This window comes from Phalacrocorax aristotelis, chromosome 21 (genome assembly GCF_949628215.1).
Source record: "Phalacrocorax aristotelis chromosome 21, bGulAri2.1, whole genome shotgun sequence".
NCBI lineage: Eukaryota > Metazoa > Chordata > Aves > Suliformes > Phalacrocoracidae > Phalacrocorax > Phalacrocorax aristotelis.
This window is the reverse complement of record NC_134296.1, coordinates 3,041,410-3,065,850: the sequence shown is the minus strand read 5'-3', so window position 1 is coordinate 3,065,850 and position 24,441 is coordinate 3,041,410. Positions and strand designations below refer to the sequence as shown.

General features: G+C 49.7%; 1 protein-coding gene across 2 annotated transcripts; it reads right to left on the bottom strand.

The window, feature by feature from the left end:
* Positions 1–11,628: 11,628 nt before the first annotated feature.
* On the bottom strand, positions 11,629–17,688 carry SRSF3 (serine and arginine rich splicing factor 3). Of its 2 annotated transcripts, none has more exons than XM_075115256.1 (6): positions 17,554–17,688; positions 16,533–16,740; positions 15,849–15,983; positions 13,640–13,678; positions 12,756–12,842; positions 11,629–12,488 (listed from the first exon to the last, which is right to left on the bottom strand). In XM_075115256.1, the coding sequence occupies exons 2-6, from the start codon at positions 16,736–16,738 to the stop codon at positions 12,461–12,463; spliced, it is 495 nt and encodes a 164-aa protein (XP_074971357.1). In that variant the 5' UTR covers positions 16,739–16,740; positions 17,554–17,688; the 3' UTR covers positions 11,629–12,460. The 2 variants fall into 2 exon arrangements, with proteins under 2 accessions (XP_074971357.1, XP_074971356.1); XM_075115255.1 differs by having other exon boundaries at positions 15,834–15,983; positions 17,554–17,671.
* Between the last annotated feature and the right edge of the window lie 6,753 nt (positions 17,689–24,441).

Here is a 24,441-nt window from a genome sequence, read left to right as displayed (position 1 = left end):
CACCGGGGGACACAGGGACCCCCTTCCTACGGGGTGCAGGAACACCCTCCCCCCATAGGGGATGCAGAGACCCCCCCATCAGGGGGCACAGGGGCCTTCTTCCTAGCGGGATGTGGGGGGACCCCCGTCAGGGGATGCAGGGGTGTCCCCTCCCCATCAGGAGACGCAGAGGCCTCAGGCAGTGGAGCCTTAGCTGGCTGGACAGGGGGTGCTCCCCACTCCACCCAGGCTATCCTGCCCACCGGGTCCCCCATGCAGGAGGATTCCAGTTGGAAAGAGGGATAATGGATTAAGGGGTGACTCTCTCCTGCCCTCGGGGTGCCCACCTCTGAGCCACGCCGGGGTGATGCTCCCCTGGTCCCCAGCCACTGCCCCACCCCACCCCAGGCAACGCAGGCTGCCGCGGGCCTCTCCTGCCAGATTTTCTCCCCGCAGGCCTGGCTCTGCTCTGGCAACTGAGCCCCCCAGCACCCGGCTGCGGCTGGAGAAAAGCGTTTCGGGATGGATCTGCCGGTCCGAGTCCTGCAGCCACCAGGGCAGGGATGAGGAGGAGGAACAAGTCCGTGCATGTCCTGCAGGAACCTGCGCGAAGGATTTGGAGGGATCTGTGGCTTATCTGGAAAAGGCATCCAAGTCCACAGGCAGGAAAGGTCTGAACCCAGGGCAGCCTCTGCCGGGGTTAAACTGCAAGGCCAGAGGGCACCTACGCGCTGTGCTGCGGCAGGAGCGGGCTCAGTGGGTCCCTCTCTGCCCCACGGCATGCGAGCTGATGCCCACGGCGTCAGCCTACCCCAGTGCAAGGGGCGCCATGTTCTGCAGCACCCTCCCAGCATGGCATAAGCTGCCCAGGTGCCTCGGACACCACGATTTGGGCAGCACGGGTGCAAATGCAGGATGTGCATGGGTGGGGCACAGGAAGGTGACAGCACGCTTCCAAGTGACAAAGACCACAATAAAGCGGTCCCTTGGGAGCGCCAGGCACCCCGTGAGGCCCCTGGAGCCAGCAGGTGCTGGGGTGCTGAGCAGGACCCTTGGTGTGCAAAACACCCCGTGCATTTCCCAGCCCGAGCAGCTGGAGAATGTGTTTGGACATGTTTGGCTGGAGGCTGCCACGCGCCGCAGCAGCCTTTGCCATGGCCAGTCCCCGCTCCACGGCGCTGGGCCGGGCCAAGGTGCTTCTGTTTGGGTCGTCATCGGCCGCTCGACCCCTCGGCTGCCCCTGGATGGGCACGGTGGGATGGGCAGGAAAGGTGAAAGGAGGGTGGGGAATGTGAAAGCATCCTAAATTAATATCACACACTGTGGAAAATCCACCCTGGCAAAGCTGGGGATGCTCCTGAATTCTGCCTGTTCTTCCGTTCGTACCATGCAGGGAGAGGAGGGGGCGAGCTGGAACAGCCTCCCCTCGCAGGGAAGCTGTCGCTGCTGTTTCCACGTGGGAGTGATTTTTGCTCCCGGTTGCAAAGAGCAGCTTTCAGAGCCGCACTGCGGAGGGCTCGATGCGACGCTGTGCAGTAGCGGATCGTTTACTCGCCGAGCGCCAGCTCCGCTCCAGCTGCAGTTCGTTGGTTCGCTCCCTCTGGATGCGAGGAAGATGCGATCAGCACCAAAGGGAAGCCCAACGCCTTCCCAGACGCCGCACCGTGGGCATCCTCCCCGGTCAGCGCAGCCTCCCGCTGCGAGCTGGGACTCTCAGATGAAGCAGCATTTACCGAGAGGATGCTCACTGCTTAAACCAGCTCTTTTTTTTTTCATCAAAGCCCTCCTGAATACACAAAAAGGAACAACGGCACCATCAAAACCAGCAGCTTTTTAAATTAGCACCTGAAGTGGCAGAGGAAGGAGTGGCCTCGCTTGCACAACCCCCAGTGAAATCCAACAACCACTGATGCAAGAGCGAGGGATTAAAAAAGCGAAGTGATGCGAGATAACCGACCAGCCTGGCTGATGCGAATCTCCCCAGTTACACAGGGCAAAACCAGCCAGAAAATAAATTGGGTGTAGATTTTCCCTTAGGAAAGTAACTCTGTAATTATCTCTGTGATTTTTTGGTGGGGCGGGAGTTTGGCTGGGCTGGGGGCAGGTTTCTGGCTGTTGCAGACTCCGCTCTTGCTCCCCTTCTTCGTGCCCCCACGCCGGGAGCCGGGGAGCTCCAGCTGGGCGGCGGTGGCGGCATCGGAGGAGACCTCAGTGAAGTGGGTTACTGGAAATGGGAAGTGGGGAGAGGAATGGCGTCAGGGTCTGGGTCAGAGAGTCCACGGTCAAGTCTGCAGTGGCACCGCCAGAGAAAAGGGGAAAAAAAAAAAGTGTGATTAATACAGAAGGCAGTACAGGAACTTTAAAAAAAAAATCCCAAAGGTGACTCAACCCCAACAACACGTAGTAGGAGCTGGTCTGAGGCGCGGGGCCGGGGACCAGGAGCAGCGCCGAGGGCAGATGGGGTGTTTCCTCATCATCATTTATGGCCACCCCATCGGAGCTGTCACCTCTCCCATCCCAGGCTCGCCCTCCCCGAGGGGAGTCCCGAACCCCCACCCAGGAGGGGCGTGATCGTGGGAGAATCCGCCCTTGTAATTTCCTTGAAAAGCCCATCCTAGCGCCTGGAAGCAAAAGGAATATATTAAATGACTGCATATTTCATAGCCTTCAAAGTAATGCTCTTCCCAGCGCCAGGGGCGCCTCGATACCGAGCGGCAGTCGCTGCCTCGGCCGGGGAGCCCGCGGCAGCGTTTCCCTCCTGGCAGATCTCCCCAGGTGGGTCCCGCAGACTCAGCGGGAGAAGAAGCCACAGCAGACATGGATGCAAACACATTATTCACGGCAGGCAGAGTCGGCGCGTGACTCAGCCCATCCTCAGCGCCGGCACGGCCGGGGTTTCATCAGGGGAACGTGCCTGGGCACATCGCCTCTGACACCAAGTTCCCTCTCCGGGGACATGGGGAGCAGCACCCCAAAGGCCAAGGGGAGGCGGGTGGGAGCTTCAGCACAGGGCGGGGGAACGGTTTCAGCTGGGTGAAGAAATGAGGGTTTGAATGGCCCAACCTTGGGTGAGGAGGAGAATGGGGAAACGCGGCTTCGTGGAGCCACGTAAAGTAACCCTGAGCCCCAAGTGAAGAGCCAAACGTTGCGCCAAGGAAGGATCTCAGCGTGTTCCATGGGAATCACATACTGAGGTCCAACCCATGCTCATAACAACAGTTTTAAATGCACACGAACACCTATGTGTAAGAATTTTACAAAGGCTGAGTATAAAATGTCATTAATACATGGTTGACCTGCCCAGACAGAGACCTGCCAGCGCCAACCACAGAAACAAAGTGATCTGCGCGGTTCCTCACCCAGCCCTCCCCAGCAGCAGGGCAGGTTTGGAAATTTGGTGGTCAAAGGTGCACGTGAAGTGTTTTTTTTTGGAGGGGAAAATGTAATATTCCTGTTAGATCAACCAACGGAAGGGAAGAAACAGCAAAGAGTTGGGCAGATGGGCATCCTTCAGGACTTTGGGGATGGAGCTGGCAATGACAGATCAGGACACGCCATGTTATTTTTCAAGGTGGGATAAATGTAAGCTCTTCAAAAACCTGAATTTCTGCCCAGGGAAATAACCTGAGAACGGAAGGACTAACACAGGACCTCCACCCCAGCACGGAGAGCGGGGATGAGCACAGGGGCCTTGGGGCTCAGTCCTGCCAAACGCACCATCCTACCCCACAAAGGTCAGACCAGGGCTGTCACCCACCTCTCAGGGGCACGGGGGTGACTCCTTCCCTCCTCGAGCAGCCTTTACTCGCAAGAACAGCCCGGGCAGGTGTGAAATCGCTCGTCTCAGGAAAGCAGATTGACAGGCACTCACTAGAGGTGTAAGAGGCTCCGCTGGGGACAAAGCCCCGAAACAAAGCCCTGCGTATTCAGGCAGTAAAAACCCTCTTCAGCGAGATTCAAATCTCCGAGTTTTTATTATCTCTACTAACAAGCTTTTTTCTTTTAAGTGGGAAACGTGAAGGCTCTTAATGAAACACTCAAGCTCCAGCAAAAGTCTAAATGAACCCAGTGTTTGGCTGAATGGCGTTTATATCCCAGCGAAGGCTGTTTTCCCATCAGCTCTTTGAAGTGCCCAATTAAGTGATTTTATACTAATAGGATTTTCCCAGGAAAGAAAGACAAGAATGACAAAACGCTGAATGCTTGATTAACTCTGCCCCTAAAAGAACTCGGATCGTGTTAATTGACTGTTTCCCTGCCATATACAGCCCTTGTTTGCTCCATTTATGAAGGCATTTTGATGAGACACCGGACCCAGCAGAGTGGAAATAGAGTCCCACCAAGCACAAATGGGGGATGAGACAGTCCCTAAAACAAGGCCTTTGCTTACTGGAAATATTCCTGGATGTGGGAGCTGGGCTATGAATCGGTCGCTTCATTCGGCCCCTCACTCATTTTCATCCAAGATTGTTTTTAGCCCCATTCATAGTCATTAACGTAATTGCTTCACTGACTTTCCATGAGCAGCTTGGAAGCTTTGTGGGGTGGGTTTTTTTTTTCAGCTGGCAGCAAAGGACCTCATTGTTCGGAGCCCGGCGAGGGCGGCAGGGAGTACCTGCCTTCGAACCTCGCGCTCGTTTGCATGTTTATTTACTTGCTGCTTCACCTCACTGATTACAACTCGAGAGGAAGGCAGGACCGTGCAGACGGCCGGCACCCCCGGAGGGGGCATGGATGCCCCACTGGGAATCGGGACGAACAGCTCCAGCCTTTTGCAAAGCTCTTTGCAGGGAATAAGGTCCATCCAAAATGTCCACAGGGTGTTTTTTTTGCAGCCAGCTCTTCCCCGCAGGTATCTCTGTGAGGGCAGAAGCTCCCCGTCGGGGTGGCAGTGTGTGGGGGGAGGACAGGGACTGCTCCAGGGTCACCGGCACCTTCCAGAGCAGGATTCGCTGCATGGGTGGGAATAAGCAAGCGGAACGTGGGGCAGAATTGCTCTCATCCATGTGGCGTACGAAGTCTCCAGCCCTCAGCAGCCCTTGGTGCAGCCGGGCCCACGGGAAGCTGTCGACTGAAGTAACTTCTTCCCAATAGATGACACGTGTGGCTTGGCACTGCTGACAAGGGATTTGCTGCTCCCTGAGCCGCGGCTTTGCTTGAAATCCACTGGAGGCACGATCTGGCCCTTTATAGCCATGTGTGAGAAGGAAGTGACTACAGAGAGCTGTTGACTAATGCTTGCTCATGATGTGTGCTTTAAAAACAATCCCTGCTTCGGCAGAGCCCCTGCCGCCCAGAGCAGACACAGGGATGGGGTGTCTGTGAGGCAGGTCCCTCCGCTCCCGCTCACGGAGGCAGGGACACCGAACGCCAAACCCACGGATGTGGGAGACGCGTGCTGGCCCGCTCGCCTGCCCCGGCACCCGCCGGCGCTGCCAGGCAGTGGCTCATTGTGTGTCAGCGTCTCCTGGGATCTCTGCGCTCATGGCACGCGTTTCGGGAATCCTGTCACCCCGGGTGAGGGCGGGCGCAGGGCCGTGATTCACTTTGCCCTTGTGTTGGGCGCGAGGAGTGGGGCTGGGCATGGGGCAGAGGAGAGGGAAGGGGTAGAGGCAGGGGCAGATCAGCCCCAGGGCACCATGAGTAAAGGGATGCCTCAAATGGCACCTGTAGGAGGGCAATACCCAGACTACGTGCCACTGACAGACAGACAGACAGCTGTCTTGCACAGTGACAGAGTCTTGTGTGGAGCAGAGGTCACGGGAGGCGACAGCTGTGTGTACAACTTCCAATAAAGCCATTGATGATGATATGACAGCCGCCACCTAGACGCCAGGGTAAGGGTCAATTGCACTTTCCTTTCCACATGTCGGTCACGCACAACAGGATTTCCTGGAGCTGGGGTGAAGGAGCAGCTTTCACCTGGTGCTGAACCTCCGCTGGCCTTGACACCGAGCGCTGGCACAGAGCTGTGCCGGACCTGGCAATGAGGGCGGACGGGGTCCATGCACCGTGGCAGAGCTCTGCTCGGCTCCACCGAACAGGGATCTGGGTCGGGGAGTTCCAGATGCCAACGTAAAACATTTCTCTTTTGGTTTCAGCCTCCCTCGCTGGTTTCTCTGCCTCGCCTGTGAGAATCCACATTGCACCTCGGAAAGGAAATTCGCTCAATCTTGGAGCTGCCGTCAGTGCAACAGAGGCTGGAAACAGGTTAAAAATGTCCCATACTTCACCCGCCAGAAGAGATGCCGCATCGGAACCCTTCTCATTGTCCTGTAACAAACTTGGGCTTTGCTGATGATCAACTGTAATACACCACAAAGAGAGCAGGGAGGAGGAGAGAGGGAGAGGAAGGTCATGAAACAGGAAACATGAAAACCTGGGAAGTCTGGTCTTGGGGCCAGAGTCTTTTCAGTGGTGCCCAATGACAGGGGCAACGGGCACAAGTTGGAATGCAGGAAGTTATGCTTAAAGATGAGAAAAAACTCCTTCCCTCTGTGGGTGACAGAGCAGTGGAACAGGCTGCCCTGGGGTCATTCACACCCTGCCTCGACGCGGTGCTGTGCCCCCCACTCTGGGTGTGCCTGCCCAAGCAGGGGGTGGGACGGGATGAGCTCCAGAGGGCCCTTCCAGCCCCTGCCAGTCTGGGATTCTGTGATTCTGTGAAATGTCCCTGCTGTGCAGTAAGTCAAAAAATACCCCACCGGTCCCTGACAGCCTGACCCTGTGCAGGGGGAACTGCTGCCTCCAAGCCTGGTGAACCTTCAACCATGAGTTTCTGAGCAGGACATGTCAACCAGGCAGCTAGATGAATTCCTAGTAGCAGGACCAGCGGCCCTGTACCACACCTGAAGCCCATCTCTCTCTAGCTGGGGCAACCTCCTCCCAGAAAGCTGCTAACATCAATGCACAAAAAGCTGGTCCATCCGCCGTCTGCTAGTACCAGGAAGCACGGCGCTCAGACTAGCCAGTGGGCGTTCTGCAGTGACTGACCGCGTTTTAATGCGATGGCAAATAATGCCGGTGTTAGTCAGAAATGAGTTGACTGCAAACATTTTATAGCAAACACTAACTGCGAGCCCTCCGTCGCCCGAGCTGGGGGAAAGGCTGGGTGGAGCAGTGGGGCTTCCTCACAGAGACACCGCTCAAGAGCGCTGAATATTCATGGCCAAAGCAGCTCTGCCCTCGGTGGAGATAACGCTTCTGTCTCACAGCTGGCAGTAGTGATCTTCCAGCTGACTCCAAAGCGACACCCAGGGTGACACGGTGCCCCACCCTGATATCGCTGCCCCACCCCGGTACCGCAGCTCCCAACGGAGGGCTGCAGCCTGCCAAGGGCCTTTCACACCACGGCACGTCGCAGGGCCGCTTTGCCGATGGCCGCGGGCAGCGGCTGCGCGTGCTATTGGTACATCACAACTGGGCAGCGTGTTCGTGCGTCGTCCAGCGAAGTGCCCAAGGACAGGACAATCTGACTCTGACTGTAGCAGGATGAATCCTGGGGTATCGCAGGCAGGTTGTGGAGTAACACCACTGAAATCGGTGGCAGAATTAGCTGGGGAGGTACACTTCCCTTTTCCGGTTGGGATTACTCCCACAGAAAATCTGACAGCTAAAACTACTTTAAGGACCGAGCAGAAACATCACTTGAATCAATGTGAAGATTTGTTCAACTAATAGTTATGTCAGCTCCTAAATTATTAAATAAGGGATGAATGAATCACTTGGGAACATAGCATTCCCGTTGCATAGCCTGTTTGATATTTGTCTGGACCTCCTATTTTAGTCCACAACAGCGTTTGTTTGAAGGGCACCACCAAAATGTAACTGACGGTAGTTCCTCAGTGAAACTTCAGAAATGAAACAGAAAACCAAGACAGTGACAGTGTTTCTAGGAAGCCAGAACACTTCTTGCGTGGGCTGGCAGGCTGGGATGCTGCTTCAGCTTCAGCAACTGCTTTACTAAATGACTGCAATAGCTGCCAAGCTAAAACTTGTCTTTATTTTGCCTATTTTTGGCAGGTTGAGGTGTGAAATCGGAGCTAGCTGCATTTCAGCAAGAGGGAAACCAAGACCCGCCTCTTTATGGCAGTCTGAGCACTGCGCTATCACCTCCCTGTTCGGGATCTAAGGTCGAACCAGAGCTACTGGAACTGCACTTCTGCCCTTCGGCCACCTGTTTGCAAAAGGGGTTGATGCTCCAGTTTTCCCACTTGTTTTTTTTTTCCCTAGCTAAGCCGCGCTACATCAGCACCAGAGTAGGGTGATTCATGACGGTGACGGTAGCTCAGGTTTTGGGACAGTATTTCTGGGGTATGATTTGAGCAGGGGCATGGGGGCAGGGATTCAAACCAGCAGAGGTTGGAGAAAGTTTCTCAAACATTCAGCTGCTTCATGGATCTTTATGTCAGGAGACATTGTGGCAGCTTGTGGTGATGGGATCATGAGGGAAAGAAAGTAAAACTGGGAATTGGAAAGACGTCACGATAACAGCAAAAGAAAAAAGCTGTACAACCGCTAGGGCAGTCGTCACTTCCAGCGGTGGGTTCTGCTGACAGGTCCCCACCGCAGCATGTAGAGAGTCGGAGATAAGAGGCGTAACCTGCCCTTCCAGGCAAGGCTGGCTGCTGCAGGGAGACCCAAGGGCACGGCACAGCGTCTCTCCTGTCTCCTTTGACTCCAAACCAAAAGAAATGCAGAGACTGAGAGCACAGAGCACACAAGTTATTTTCTATCAAGCATATATTTGAGTTCTTGGTGGAGCAGAGAATAGCACAGCTCCGGCAACACGTTCGTTTTGGAGGTGACCTGCAGCAGCTCCCCACATGTACCTTGAACACCTCTTGTTAACTACAACTACTGTCAGTGTTCACTAAGATTGCAGTTTCTCACCCAAGCAAACCCCCGTCAGCTGAACCTGTCTGAAGGTCGGTGGAACATATCCCATTGAAAGAGAGAACATATTTAACCTCTCCATTTTCTGTTTTAAGTGCAAGGCACATTCTTAAAATGATCTTCTCTGCCATAAACAGAGCAGCATGTACATAAAAAGAAAAAAAAATCCCTTTCTTCACAAAACCATTTGCACACAATGCTCTCCCTAGGGAGAGTGTGAGAAAAGAACAAACCGCACAGAGGGTAGTTACGTCGTGTAATGCGCTCCCGGGATGCGCTCGGACACTGCGCTGGTGAGCGTCTGAGGAACTCGGATCGCTTTAACCCCAGGGTGCTTCTGACGGGCAAAAGCGGAGGCAGCTGAACCTCTCCCCAGCTCAGAAATGCAGCTTAACACCTTTGTGTGAGTACCCTGAAACCCAGCCCGGGAACAATTTAGAAGTAGCAGACAGAAGAGATTCCGCCATCACCCAGGAGCCTTCAGAGCAGGGCTGTCTCTGAGGATGGGCCACAAGCCACCGGGTTCTGCCCAGGAACCAGCGGATAGTGTCCGTCTGTCCTCTTCTGGCCAGGACAGGCTGCTTAGCGGCTCTTCCTGGTTTAAGAATCTTTGGGGAGAGGTGAGGGGTGTTCCTGGCCTCAGAAGGTCAACACAAACATTTCCTTGTAAATTTAATTTGAGAGTAGACTTCTGAAACCCAAGCCACAATGCTCTACCTGTCAATAGCACTCCCAGGCTGGTCACCCTCGTTCCGAAACAAACTGGAAGCCTTAAGTCCGACTGTGCGTTCCTGCATTAATAATAACACTTGCTAATTATACCCTGGAAGAAGGGCTGTACACAGCCACTGTCTATACATTTCCCATCCTTCTCTAGAAGCTGCCAATTTTGCTCCCAATCAAAACCCCACCTGATTACATAAAACCAGCAGTTTGCTGTGAAACTTCTTCATTCAGCTGAGGAGTAAAACATGAAGTCGGAAGCCCAAAACTGATAAAGATTCCCAGTTCTGCCAACTCCCTTGCGCACAAAAACCGCAACCTGCTTCCCCGCAGCACACGCTGTCTCCAGCACTTGAGATTTCCTTCCCTCCTTTCCCCTCGGTAGCTGAAAACTACTGAAGGCTACTTGTCCCCTGCTGTTCCCACCCCCCGCCGTAACCACAAGAGGAACCGACGTGCCAGCAGAGAGGCTGGCTCCCAGGCAACAAGAGCTGCAATCCTTCCACAAATCAAACCCTGGTAGAAGCACGTATTAAAAAAGGGAACACGGCTGTGCATGGCACATGATATCATCTCAGCCCTTGGCTGCCTTTCATCCAATACAAACATCCCCAGAGGAGTTGGTCTGTCAACATTCTGAGAGCAAACCTGATTCGGAATCGGCAGGACAGGAGCCCCATCCGGCTGACGAGGCCACCCCGACCTCTGCCGGGGAGCCGCGACAGTGCGCCACCTCAGCCTCCGCGCCAATGGCTGGGCTCAGCCCCGAGCCCGACACTTCCTACGTGCTCCGGCTGATGCAGAAGCCCTGCTGTACCGAGCAGGGAATGCTGCTCAACACAGGGAACAGCCTATAAACGTACAGGCCAGCTGGATGCCAAGGGCTACAGGTCAACTGAACTTCCACCCTGAGCAGCAGCAGCTGGTCTGCCAGCAACAACCCCTCTGCCATGGCATCCATGTATTTTTCTGTGCCTTTTAAGCTCACCACACTCCCAGTTCAAGACGATTAAGGGCTGTGCATACCTGTTGCACCACCTGCAGCCTTCCTGCTTTTCAGGGAACACAAGATTGGTTACGCTCTTTGGGCCAGGGGATGTTAAACTGCTAGTCAAGAGGATCATAGAATTGTTCTGGTTGGAAAAGACCTTTAAAGATTGAGTCCAACCATAAATAATCCTAAATAGTTAACAGAAAAAATAAATAAACCAAGACAGTACACCTCAACAGCTAAACTGCAACACCTCTGCTCCAGCTGCAGACTGATGAACCCCACACTGTCCCCACTCCCCTTTCACACACACCCTTTCTCAGCCATCTGTGAAGCAGCAGCAATTTCTTTCCATCACAGCTTTGCCATAGTCTTGTCCACACCTGGATAGTACAAGTGAAGGAAATTAAACCACAAGACTGTTCAGTATGATGGATTTAATCTAAACACACACGATCAGAACTGATGTAGCTCATCTTCTCTGGGATACGGGCGGTGGGGTGGGGGAAGCCGTCAGGCAGCTTGGGAGCTCCCATGGCACTTGAGCCACACCACGGTTTTACACTCGAAGTGAAACCTTAACGCAAAGCTTCAGTTTACAGACCAGCAATTTCAAAACTAACACACAGAAAGAGTAGTTTAAGTGTTGTTACCAACCCACACCCCCAGGGTGCAAGAAATGCTGTGAACCTTTGGATCTCCAAGCTTTCCAAGTAAGCAGTATGGAGATCAGTGTTCATTAGCAAGAAGTCAAGCATCGCCAAGCTGACCTAGGCTGCATTTAACAATGCTGGCACGAGATGCCGGTGACAGAACGGGAGGCCGTGCCCCTGGCCGAGGTGCCAGACAGCGTGGAGCACAGCCACAGGCAGCGACCTGCCACTTAGGACAGCATCTGAACACTTACTGTTGCAGGTGTGTTACAGTGAGACAGGGCAAGTGTTTAGTTTTACTCCGTACTGCGGAGCGCATTTAACTTGAACCAAGTTGTACCACAAGACCCAAGCTCCCGTTCTGCAAGTTAAATACTGAACAACAAGTTGTAACCAAAACTTTAATCCCAAGGATCTCACAAAAGACATTTTACAAGTGACATGAAAATTCTTGTACAGTAAAGAAATGTTTAATTTGTAACTTTTACAATGTACCATTACACACTCAACGCATCCACTCCAGTTGTCAGTTCTGCTGTGTATTTGGTCTATTCAGAGGTTCTGGAATAGATGGTCAACAATCATCTATTTAAGAAGTACTCTAGTCACATGAAGTACAAAATTAACTGACCCTACAGCTAAAAATTTATATTTCACATAATATAAAGCAGCTCAGTTCCAGGTAATGGAAGTCAGAACTAGAGCTCCGGATGAAACTGCAGCTCAGTCATTCCCTTCACATGCCACTAGCTCGACGTTCCTGACTTTTCCGAGAACCGTGCTACGAAGCATCTACGTCTCGTTCTGCACAGACGAACACCGCTCATGGCCACGCTTCCGCAATGAACGCGTCTTCATTGCACACCTCCTTGCAAACGCTGAGTCCCAGCAAAACACACCCCAGCATGTCAATACCAGAAACATTCTATCTACGCAAGACAAACTGCTTACCATTCAACGCAAGCAAAAAAAAAACCTATGTATAATGGTACATTGTAAAGGGATTAATATTACAAATCATATGATCTGCTCAGAACCATATACAGATTCACATCTTTACATTTGCCACCTGTTACAAGATACAAGGAACAAAGCAACAGCTAAAACATTTTAAAAATGCACCGAGCTTTATGAAGTTTCAAAACAAAACAATGTTCTGTACATACTCCTCCCATCCTCAGATCTAATGACCTCCTGTACACAGCTCCTCCTCACAGTCCTATTTCCTCTCATTTGACCTGGAGCGACTGAAGAAGAAAAGACACGTTAGTTTCCAGGTGCCAAGAGCAGATTTTGCTTCAAACCCCCCAGCCCAACTCAGTAAATTACATTTATACATTAAAAAAAATACTGTTCATTTAATAAAACTGGGGATTTAATTCTTTAAGGTAAAGAATACTGCTAAGGAACTAGAGATGATCCTCCACCACGACCTATTTCAGTATTACTAACACATGGAAACAATAGTTTTTACAGATTTACTCAAAACACAACTACTCTAAGACTCATCCTACCTGCGAGACCTGGAAAAGGAACGAGAAGGCTTGTGATTCCTCTCCCGTGAGAGTGATCTCTCTCTTCTTCTGTCTCTGGAGAGGGACCTGTTGAAGATTCAAAGCAAGATGACTACAGTGTCAAAGGAAAGCTGAACTGATTAGGTTACAAAGCTATCTGAAGAGCTTCCCTTCAGGAAATTAAGGTTTTTAACTATTCAACAAGGGGAAACCTGTTAAATATGATAGTATTAGCCCTTCCTTCGGGTAAGAATAATCAGCTTGAGCCATACAACACAGCTTAAGTTGTGCTGTAAACAGGCATCTCTTCCTCTGCAGCAGTTTAAATCTCTTCAGAGTCAGACTGGAAGCGACTGTGCCCCACTGACACAGCGTGCCCACATGTACTTACGCATCCCGTACAGTAACACGGCACCCTATGCTGCAAGAATGTAAAAATCACATACGAACTCTGGCAGCTTCAAAGATCCTAACGCAGAACTGTTACACCGCTGTGCCACTGCCACCTAACATGTCGCAGTACGCAACAGCAGAACACACTCACTGTGTTTCTTATCACCCGTACTTGTGGCTCACAGTATCTGGAGTAATATATTAACACAGAAACTTTGCGAAACACTGGCAGGAACCTTGGACAGCTGCAGAACAGAAAACCTAATTACTTCCGTCCTTAATATCCTTCTACTGATGACCCTGGAACCTCTAATAGCTGTGTAAATATATTAACTCCAGGCAAGCAACGTGACAGAAGCAACCCCCTTTCTCCCTTGTACCGAACCGCAATGCCCACCCTGGAGTCTGCCAATGCATACAGCCCCAAAATTAAGCTGTTTCTTTTTAAACCTCTGGACAAAGCAGTCCAGGCAACGGTAACTGACACATACCTGCTGCGGCTACGAGAAAAGCTTCTCCTTCGTGGTGATCTAGAACCAGAAAAAGAAATGTGAGGCTTTTTATCGATTCTTTCAGCATTAACGGGGTGAGGCATTTCCCAACTTGTCAAACTCACTGTTGGGCCCAGGGAACGTGCCAAGAATAACTGGCATCCATCATCCAGTAAAAGGCATGGAAAGATTAGGCAGTAAAACAAAGCTCAGTGTGAACAGCACGTTTCCAACCACGAATTCACTTTAACTAAGAATGCTTCATAGCAGAGTTGTCCAATGCAACACTTTCCATTTCAACTAAATACACTGCCCAGAACACCACACCAAAGTCCCACAAGTGGTTCCAAAAAAAAAAAAATAGCACAGACCAAATGTTTTGGAACCCATGCAAGCCAAAAAGGTCCATGACAAGACATAAGAGATACCAAGTGGAAAAAAAAAGTGAAAATGCGCTCAGTGTCAATATTGATAATGCCATTAAGTGCTACATTAGAACTGCATATCTGTGATTGTCATTTTTAATGCCATAGAGTGTGTTTAGACTATTTTCTTTAAAAAAAAAAAAAAATAACCTTAGGTCGGCCCAGTTCATCCCAAAAAGTAATTGTTTTAAGTTTTGAAAACTGTTAGTAAAACCATTTAAAGGTGATAGGATTTTTCTGGCAAGGAAAAGCTAAGTTTGTTAGAGCTTTATTAAAAAATTTAGTTTGGCATCTCACATGCAAATATACTGGTTTTTACGTTATTCACAGTGTAAGAGCTTCCGTATCACCCTTAAAAGTTTTCTCAAGCAACATATGTACGTTACCACTCAATTATGCACAGCCAGCCTTTGATTGAGAAAAGTAATTACTTATAAGCCGCTTACTCCTTATTTTAACCAGCAGTAAACTGTATAAGCAGGAAAAACTTACTAGTTTTTGGTTTCAACAAGCTAGAAATGGTGAGGTGAGGCTGCCGGACTGACTGCCAAGAAGAATTTGCTGAAAAGGTTTTGCCAGATGTTGCGTTGTATTTAGTTGGTTGGCGAAGGGGGTGTTGTGGATTTTTCCTGCTTTTTTGTTAGCCGAAGGCTGCTGCTGTAGTTGTTGTGAAGACATTTGGTAAATAAACAGCTGAGCTGATTGGCCGGGAATGTGTGGGCGGTCGAGGTGGCTGCTGCCGATTTGGTTAAGGTTGGAGAGAAGGCTGAGAGAAAACAGCATGCTCGGGAACCAAAGGGCGGTGCAACCTGACGACTGGCCATGCCTGGGTCATGTGAAACGACACCAGCCAAGCTGAATGGGGCGCGCTGGTCACATGACGCTGAAAGGGCTAGTTGACTGGCTAATGCAGACTCAGAGGGTGGTGAGAAGAGACATGATGGTGACTCTGTAACGGGTTCATTTTTATTAATAGATGGACCAAAAAGCATAAAAAAAATGAAAAACAAGCCATCAGTACAACCATCTATTAGCTAACAAATACTCCTAATGTGTTATTTTTCAACAACAAAAGGGTAAGCTTGAAACCCTGACCTGAGGACTTCACTCACCTGCAACAGGTAAATTCAGTCCTGCAAAAACCACGTTGCAGACTTACACCGCCAGACAAGCTAGTCTGGGTCCAAGAACGTGTCAGTTACCAAAAATCCTGCTACATTTTAGAGCTGGGTTTGCAAAGCTCAAGTGACAGGAGCGTCACGTGGCATTTTAATTCCAAACTAACACTAAAGTGTAAAGACTCTAGATGCTTAAAGCAACTGTTACTTGATCTATTATTAAACAGCTGCCTACTTGGAAAGTATTTAAATCGTGCAAACAAAGCGGAGAAACACATCTGTATGGAAATGCTAAGCTGCTGTATGTCATGTTTTGCCATTATGGAATAAAGGAAAGGAACAGCCTAAGTTGAAGTATGGGGAAGAAAGGGAAAGTGTGACTAGAAGATGAGCGGATTTTAGGAGGAACGAGGGCAAGTCCAGGATAGAGGGCACTGCCTACCAAATTGCACAGTGACCTAAGGACAAAAGCCAACATTCAACACAACTTAAGTTCACCTCGATTTTGTGGGGTTTGGGGTTTGTTTTTTTTTAGCATTTGCCATCTCCAAATTATGATCAGATAGTTGAATGTTATCCATCAACATGCTTTTAAAAAGCCTGCTTCTAGAACGCTAAATGGTAACAGTGCCAACAGGTTTATGAGCGTACTTTGACCTGGAGTACCTGCGACGAGGAGGAGGACTTCTTCTGCGGTAGTCGTCTCGAGGACGCCTGCCCCAGGATGGAGGTGGACCACGGTTCCGACTCCGTTTCTCACCATTGGAGAGCTCCACTCTGACACGACACCCACAGAGGGTTCTGGGAAAAGAGTGACACAGGTTAGCACGTCTAGGGAACAAGTCTGGTGCAGAAGAACACCTACAGAATCAAGAGCGGGAAAAGGAATGCACAACAAGGGAAGAAACATTCCATGATACACATTAGTCAAAGTACACAGTATTCAGAGTCTAAAAAAGCAGACTCCAGCATGACAGACAGAAGGTTTGGACACTTCTGAAAGCCTGTCGTGCTATTAAAGCAGGGAGAGAGGGGACCAAGGAGACTCTCCCTGATCAGCATTGCCTCTATAGTAACACACACCATCTTGACTTCAACTAATGTGCACCAAGAGGTCCAAGTTACATCTAAGTTGGGAGTCCAACTCCGAGGTGTAAAATTAACTGTCCCGATGCTACTCCTGCACTATTAAGAAAGACTACCCTTATACCACTGTACAAAAATATTGCATAACAAGTGTGTCAAGCCCTTGGTTTTGCCAGTTGAAGCTTCCCAGTTTAAACTGTATCACTACCCACAATTTCTCTTATTTTCACCAGGCAGGCCAAACACGCAAGAAACACATTTTACCTTCCATCTAGTTCTCTTACTGCATCAGCTGCATCACGTGGATCTTCAAATTCCACAAATGCAAAACCAGGAGGATTTCTTGCCACCCATACACTGCGCAGTGGTCCATAGTAGCCAAAAGCTCGCTCTAGTTCAGTTTTGTTGCCATTGTTTCCAAGGTTACCCACATAAACCTTGCAGTCCAGCGGACAAGAGTCACGATGCATTGCTAGGACAAAAAAAAACCAAAGAAAAATCTCATGTATATTTAACACACAGCCACGGCTTATTCACTTACAAAGTATGTAATTCTGTCAGTTGCTTTTCCCAGAAACTTCAGCAGCGATATGATGTGACATGAAGGAAACATTAACCTGCGGAGGGAGGGGGAGGCGGAAGGAGACTGTTCAAAACCAAACACAAAAGCTAGCTGCTATATCATATTTGTGATTAAAACTACTTCAGGGAATTCCGTTCACTTTCAAGACCCCCAACTTTGAAGGGCGGTGTTTCTCTACGCGCCTTTCCCCTGCCCCTGGGTTCCAGCGGGGGCCGGGCCTGCAGGGGGAGCGCTGCGCGGGAGAAGGGCTCCATTGTTCTCGGAGCGGGATTCGGGGGAAGCTGCACATGCCGGGGGGGAGAAGCAGCGCCATCTCCGGCAGAAGCCAGGCCGGGCGTGCTCCGGGAATCTCTTCAGAGCGTCCTCCCAGCGCTGCGTGAGGAACCAGCGCTCCCCCGGAGCGGGTGGGAAGGCGGCACGCCACCCCCGCGGCACCTCCCGCCCAGCCGCGCCTCGCCTCACTGGTCACAGCCGCAGAAAAAAGGCGGCGAGCAGACTCTTCAAGGCAATCCGTGGCCTACCCGCCTTCTCCCCGCCCGGCTTTCCTCAGCGTGGCGGCAGCCACCGCCCGCGGCCCAGCTTTACAAAATGGCGGCCGCTCTTTGTTTGCCGCCACCGGGCCCCGCCGCTTCCATCCGCCCTGCCGGGGACCGAGACCGCGGGTCCCGCCTCCCCCCCGCCCTCCGAGCTGAAGCTCCTCACCGATGCTAAGAGGGAGGGCGCGCGAAGGGAGCCCGCGCTAAATTCGTAGCCGACTCGACCCTCAACGACACTCCCGCTCCGCTTTTCTTCACTGGACAAAATGGCGGCGGCCGCCTACCCCGCCCGCTGTTATATACGGGCAGCCCGCTCCCACGTGACACCACCTGGCAGCAAATCAGAGGGCGTCGCTCCGCTGATTGACAAGCCGCTTCGTCCCGCCGCCTCCGCGCGGCCCCAAAGAGCGGCGGGCGGGAGCGCCGAGGCGGCTCCGGGGGCCCGAACCTGCTCCCACCGAGCCCTAAATTTCGCTTTAGGAACTGACGACCGAGGAGACTTTAGGCCCCCGAAATCAGGAAACGGGAACACACACAAGGGGGCTGTTTTGTTGGCTAAAAAGGAAGAAGAAGGGTTTCTTACGTCTCTGACCCAGTGGGATACATTCAGGCCGTTTTTTAAACATCATCCCCTCGGCGTTTTACATGTGTGAAAGCTTTGATTCACTAATAGCCATTTCTACCCATGGACGGGGCTTTAAACAAATGTCTTGAACAAACCAGTGTTAGCCCATAATTTTTGTTAGGTTTAGTTACAGCAGGCATTGCTAGTGGTGTTGGCGTGCTTTACTAAACACATCCATTTAGCTACGACATACAACATGAGTTTTAACATGAGTTTAAAAAATAACTTGCTCCAGAGAGGTTGCTTCATATAACAAACCTCTTGTTTTGGGTTATCAGGTAATGTGAGAAACCCAGCCAGGGCTGTTGCTGCAGCAACTTCCCAAAAGGTCACTTTGCAGCCATATCCGTAGACTGTGTTTAATCCAGACTTTACCTCTTTGACTTGGGCCAGACAAGACAAATTTATCTGGTACAAGTACAATTAACAACACTCTGAGTAATATTATATGTGATAAGGCATTCTGAGCACAACTTAATGCGTGTTCACTGTGTTTTCCAAGCAGGAACTGTGCAGAGGATGGGGCATCCTCAGTCCACTAGAATTGTACCAGCATGCAAAAAAAAACCCAAACAGGAATTCAAGACGACCAGCTGGTATAACTCATTAGAATTTTCCAAAACCTTTTGCAGCATTCGTTAGTATTTTAAAGAGCCTCTTCTCAGTAAAATCCTCCCAAGGGTCAAAATTGGCCAAGGGACAGAAAAACAATAAGGATTTTGAGGTAACTGATGCTCTGAAGTATCTTTATGATGTGTGCCGTTATCTCACAGTTACCTGCTTTTAATTAAAGAAATCTAATGCACTGTAATCTAAATTAGCTGATGGTTAATTTCCTGAGGCGACATAAACAAAGGAAATAATTTGAAGCTGACTTGGGGCTGTTCAGCCATTGCACTTCATGGCTTCTTTGAGATGGTGACTTCCCATGCTCTCCTCCCTTCTCCATCGGCATTTGTAACATTAACTAGACCCTGCCTCATATCACATAATGTACATTTGAAACATGATTTAAGTATTGGAATAATGAATATTTTAAAAAAAAGAAACCAAGCCACACCAAACATAAGTTATAGAGCAACTCGGACAACCTTGTAATCTTCACAGACCTTTTAACTTCCTACCAAAGTTACACATGACATATGAAAATAATTACAGATTACAGACTTGGCAACAAAGGATTTATTCAGAAGTAAGTTCACCTCCTGCAAAGTAAACAGGACATTCAGCACTCATCTAGGACATACGACCTGTTCTATTCAAGGCACTTCTTACGTGGGCTTAGGCCCATCATCATGCTTTATAGACCACATACCGTAAAAAGCACATCATCCAAACATAATCCATTTTCATTTTGCTTTTGCTATTATAAAGAAACTAAACGTGGCACATGCTGTGACAAAAGGCAGAGGTCAGAACAGAGGCAACTGTATTCAGCCAAAAACCCCAACCTACTTCCAGAGTCGGTTTAGGATGCCCCAACACAGCCACACAGCACTTCAGTAATTCAAAAGTCAGCATTTTGATTGTCCTCCAAAAGATGATACCCTGAATCAGCTCTGAGCAGCAATACATATGTGTACATGCATACCTATAGGGAAGCTGCATTGTGTTACACTACCTTCTTCCTTATTCTAAGTTTAAAGATAATTTGAAAAATCCTGCTGCATTGCAACTCTCTTGCTTTTGCAGTAAGAGAACACCATTCATGTCCAATATTTATGAGATGTACAGAGCTTTTACACTCATCGGATCTTCCATAAAAGGAAGGAGAGAGCATTGACCCTACAAACAAAACCAGATCTACTTTAAACTGGTGGGGCCAAGGCTGGATTGAAGAGGCACCTCACGCCTGCACAATTACGGTGGAGCATAGTTACCTATGTGACCAGAATTCACGACCACACTGACGTGAAATACGTGTTACATTCAAGCTGCTGTCATGGTTTCTGAAATTTAAATCTCATACAAGAAAATGAACATATTGTAGCCGTTACAATTTGGAAGAAACCTCAGCCACGTCAGCCAGATTTAAGGGATACTGAAGGAGACAGACAATATTTACTGAAGAGTACGTCTATCAGCAATAGGATCTCTTAGAGTTGCTCCTCAAGCAAAACTAGACATTAGCAAAAATACTTACTTGCTGTCATGATTATATCTACAGAAAGGTCTTTTGCTAGGAAATGTCATTACACGTCTCAACAGGAACTGGTCCAAGGGGACAGGCCTTTACTTGGGTCAGAAAACCGAACACACGTAGTCATACCTCAGCCAGCTGCTTGTGAAGTTCTTGTGGATTCAACCCATTTTCACATCCTGCCAATAAACTAATCTTGATGGTTATTTTCTACAGAAACAGTGATATACGCTTGTCTGATCTTTAGATATGTTACAACCAGCTTGCGTAAGCTTATTCCTGCCGCAACTGCTCTTCTGTTTACAGGATACAAGTCCCTGTCCCTTACCCCCTCACTTTTAAAATGTATACATTTTTACACTGTGAAAGCTTTTAGCTATGCCTCAGACCTTAAGTAAAGGAAGAGTGAAACAAGAGACTGTAATGTTTACATCATGGACCTAAACTAAGACACACTCAGCATCTAGTGCAGAGCCACAGCACGTCCCCAAGACTTGGCGCTTGGGGAATAGTTAGCAAGAAGTCCATTGACTCGAACGATATGTCATTTGGGAACTCAGTTCCTCAGCCCTCATTCCCATCTTTCCGGGTGTGAGCCTTCCGCCATCGTTGGGGTCCCACCTCCTTCCACATCTTTCATATCTGAGATTTACATCCTTTGTACCCCCTGTGCTGGGACCCCCCGACCCCTGCGTGGTGGCAGGCTGACACACCGTTCTCCCTCAGGGTCAGCACACCGTTTGCTGGCTCTGTACAGAAAGATGAAATCCAGACCAGTTCTTGGCCAATATGGTCCTTTAAGAAACACCTTCTTGGTCTTACAGACATCAGTGACTGGGCACCCCCTCTGGGTGGGGACAAGAGAGCTGATCCCCAGGTAACCTCAGGGCTCCCCTGCACCCACCTGGGGTCAGCACCCACCCGCCCAGCTCCTCCCCGGCCCAGGCAAACCGAGGTGTGGGCACCAGATGGCGGCATTCTCCTCTCACAGGGGCAGATCCCCCAGCCCGAGCCCCCTTCCAGGGGAGGCAGGCCCCATGGCACCGCGCAGACCCCTCCTTTTGTTTGATTTCTGCTCAGTCGAGGTTCTCAGCAGCCTTCTCCAGGCGTACTGCAACGCTGTCGAACCAGGGATAAGCTCCCCAGTGGGTGTTAGAGAAGCAGCAGAAGGGACTGGAGGCTTTGTCTCAGCTTAACCTGAATTTGTTTTGCACAGGGAAAATATTCCATCTGGAGGCTATTTTGAGAAGTAAAAAGAATCAGCCTCAGGCTTGGCTCCAGGGCAGGTTTCACAGGACAAAACACTCACCCTTGCTACTGTGTTCAGATAGAGTTGTGAGTCCCAGGCACTTCTGTAAATCTGGCTTGAAATCAGAAAACACAACATTCAAACAGTGAGCCTGACTCACCGCTCTTCAACTCTAATTTTAATTCCCTGGAAGATGGGAGTTCTCTCTGGGATGATGCAGTATGTAGCGGATCAGGGGCTGGGATTTAAAACTGCCCGTGCAGCCTAGGCGCCGGCCCTGGAGCCAGCCTAGCCCCTACACTTACGTCTCTCCGGATTGCACAAGGCTATCCCCCCCTTAGCAGTAAGACTGTGGTACAGAAGAGCTGTAAGCACCGAAGAGGAGAGGAAGCCTGGAGCTCTCTCAAAGAGCTGAACGTCATCTCCTTTCAGTGGTTACCGAGGCGGTGCTGCTGCTGGCTCCTTCCTCCCGGGCAGAGGGCTGGTGATGGCCTGGCAGGGCCCAGCACCGTGGCACGGGTGTGGTGGTGCAAAAGTCTTCGTGGCCTCCGGGTTTGCTGCGAGGTGTCATTTCCTCTGATCTCTTAATTAGGGAGGCCAGGAAGGGAGAGCAGCCATTCATTAGCAGCTGCTTCACCAGCAGCTCAGGGGAACTATATTTACCATCCAAGTGTGGTCAAACAGTTTCCTCTCAACAGGGCGGTGCCTTTCTTTCCACACGCTGCACTGAACAGCTCGTGTGAATTTTAGTGGTGTGTTAGGCCAAGAGCAGTTAGGGGAGAAAAAAAAATATTAAAAAAAAACAAAGTAGATTTTTACATTGGTGAAGCACGAAGCCTTCTGGAGCACACACTCCAGTTACTGGTGAATAGCAGAGCACATGGAAAAAATTCATCATATCTGTCTGTCCTTCTCCCTACAGATAGAGGATCCCTTTGATGCTGTAGAGCCTTTATCTAATTAAGTTTTAAAATCCCAGGCAAGAGGATCCCCCTTGCCCTAATGAGGCTATTTGCACATGTGCTTTGCTTTCTGTTCCCTCCTCCCATTCCTTCTTCCCCCTCAACGGGGCCTCCAGGCTTTCTCCTTCCTTTTTCTTTCGTGCTTTGCAGCAAGCCATATTCCCTTCCTCCCCCACCTGGCTCCCTGGGGAGAGGACTGGAAAGCAAAACAAAAGAATCACTCACTGGGAAACCTAATTTGCACAGCCCTCCTCGCTCAAACATTCCCACTGAAAAAGGTGATGGAAACTCTACAAGAAGTCAGGCCTTCAGACCAGGAGAAGCCGGAGGCTGGGAGCAAAGCCTTTGAAGCCAAGGCCAAAACCTTTAATGGCTCCAAATGTGCTTGGAGGGAGGCCCCGAGGTAACCCAACACCCATCAGCTGGGTTTGCTGGTTACTGCCCTGGCAAAATGGGCTCTTAGTCGGCTCTAGGCTGTTCAGGGCTCTTGCAGAGATTAATCTAAACCAGGTAAAAATATCACCTGGCAGTGCTGTTTGTACAATTTCTCCTTGTGAAATTAGCAACGTTCCCATCATAGTTGGCAATGCTAACCACTATGCCTGTGGTGGTGGTGTAAGCTGTGCAATCAACACAATTTATATTTCCTTTAGAAATATTGCAAACCATGGAAATCAATCCCTGCAAGCAGCTCTTCCCCACTGCGCTGCTGGTGCCACTAAGTCTTTGCACCAGATGCTCCTCAAGGATCCATCGTAACATCAGTGCAGTCTGTCTTCACATACGCCTCTCGAGGAGGTGTTACAAAGCCACGTCCGGGGCTATTTTGACTCTTGTAAGTCCTTGGGTGGAGAGAAATAGCCAGTGGAAGAGCGTAGCCATGGCAAAGCAGTTTGGCCATTACAGAATGCTTCAGGTGCCCATTTACTGACCCCACGTCAGCGTCCCCGGCCTGCCTGCAGCCGCTCGTGTTAATGTGGTATTAGTTCTTCCGTTGGAGATGCCAGTAACTGCATCAGTGAAAAGCCATTACATAATGGAGACTCGAAAAGTTCAAGGATGAATTAGACCACATGTTTTGGACATGACTTTGGCTAATGCTTATTAGTCCTTGAAGAAGTAACTAAGAAACCTTAGTTTCACAGGCAGATAATTCAGTGTAACTGCAGTGTAACCGCTGCCCTGGAAACTAAGATGCGAAGCACGCCCGTTTTACCAACATTTAACAAATGTCATCTTTAATTGGTGGTACACTTTGTTCTCTTTAATGAGTGACACTCTCCTTAACAATCGGGACTCACGTAATGAAATCAGGAACGCTTATTTGATTGCTCTGAAATAGCGGGGCTCAAAATAAGCTGTCATGAGGAATATAATAAAAAGCAATTTGATGCCCACAGAAGCTGCAAGAACAGATGAGGTCGTGCGAGCACCGCTAATAGGGCCCGTCTCCGTTTGGACAATGTGCTCGCATTCACCTGAGACCGGGCTTAACGGGAAGGTATGGCTGTGCCTATGCAAAAGGAATCGGTAGCTTCCGATAGCGATGAAGTAATTATCTTTTCAATCTTTCCAGATAATTTTTCCTCACCGATGAAATACATTCACTTTCTTTCACTTTGAGAAATAGGACCTGGTCCTTTTAAATACACTCATGTTTCAGCCTAATGGTCCAGCCGCATCCTGAATATCCAAATTCTATTGAAATTACCTGGTTAGAGATCACAAAGCGAGTATCAAACCTCGCATAGCGTCAGCTCGGAGGGTTTCAAAGCATATCGGAATCTGCCTGTTTGCCTGAGCTACTACCTGCATTTTTATCAGGTGATAAGTTTCCGTATCTCTCCAGTTTTCAGGATTTAAAACAAATATGTTTACTGTGCAATCAACAGATTTAAATGAAATTCAAACTGAACATTAAAATCCAGTGGGATTTTATTTACCAACACCTCAGTTAGATTTTCTGCTAGTAACAGTCCCATTTTGCTAGTGTCTGGTAACTGGCATTACAGAGTTCATCAGTGTTGATTTAGGTTCCTCGTACGAAACATTAGCGTCCTGTATGCGGGTCCGTGAGG

What these genes read in the sequence shown, in the direction of transcription:
- SRSF3 (XM_075115255.1), bottom strand. Translation starts at nt 16,738, where the DNA reads ATGCATCGTGACTCTTGTCCGCTGGACTGCAAGGTTTATGTGGGTAAC. An exon ending in CGCAGGTACTCCAGGTCAAA is followed by an intron (nt 13,679 to 15,833) that starts GTACGCTCATAA and finishes TTCTGGTTCTAG; the next exon opens with ATCACCACGAAGGAGAAGCT. An exon ending in TCCTTTTCCAGGTCTCGCAG is followed by an intron (nt 12,489 to 12,755) that starts GTAGGATGAGTC and finishes TTTCTTCTTCAG; the next exon opens with TCGCTCCAGGTCAAATGAGA.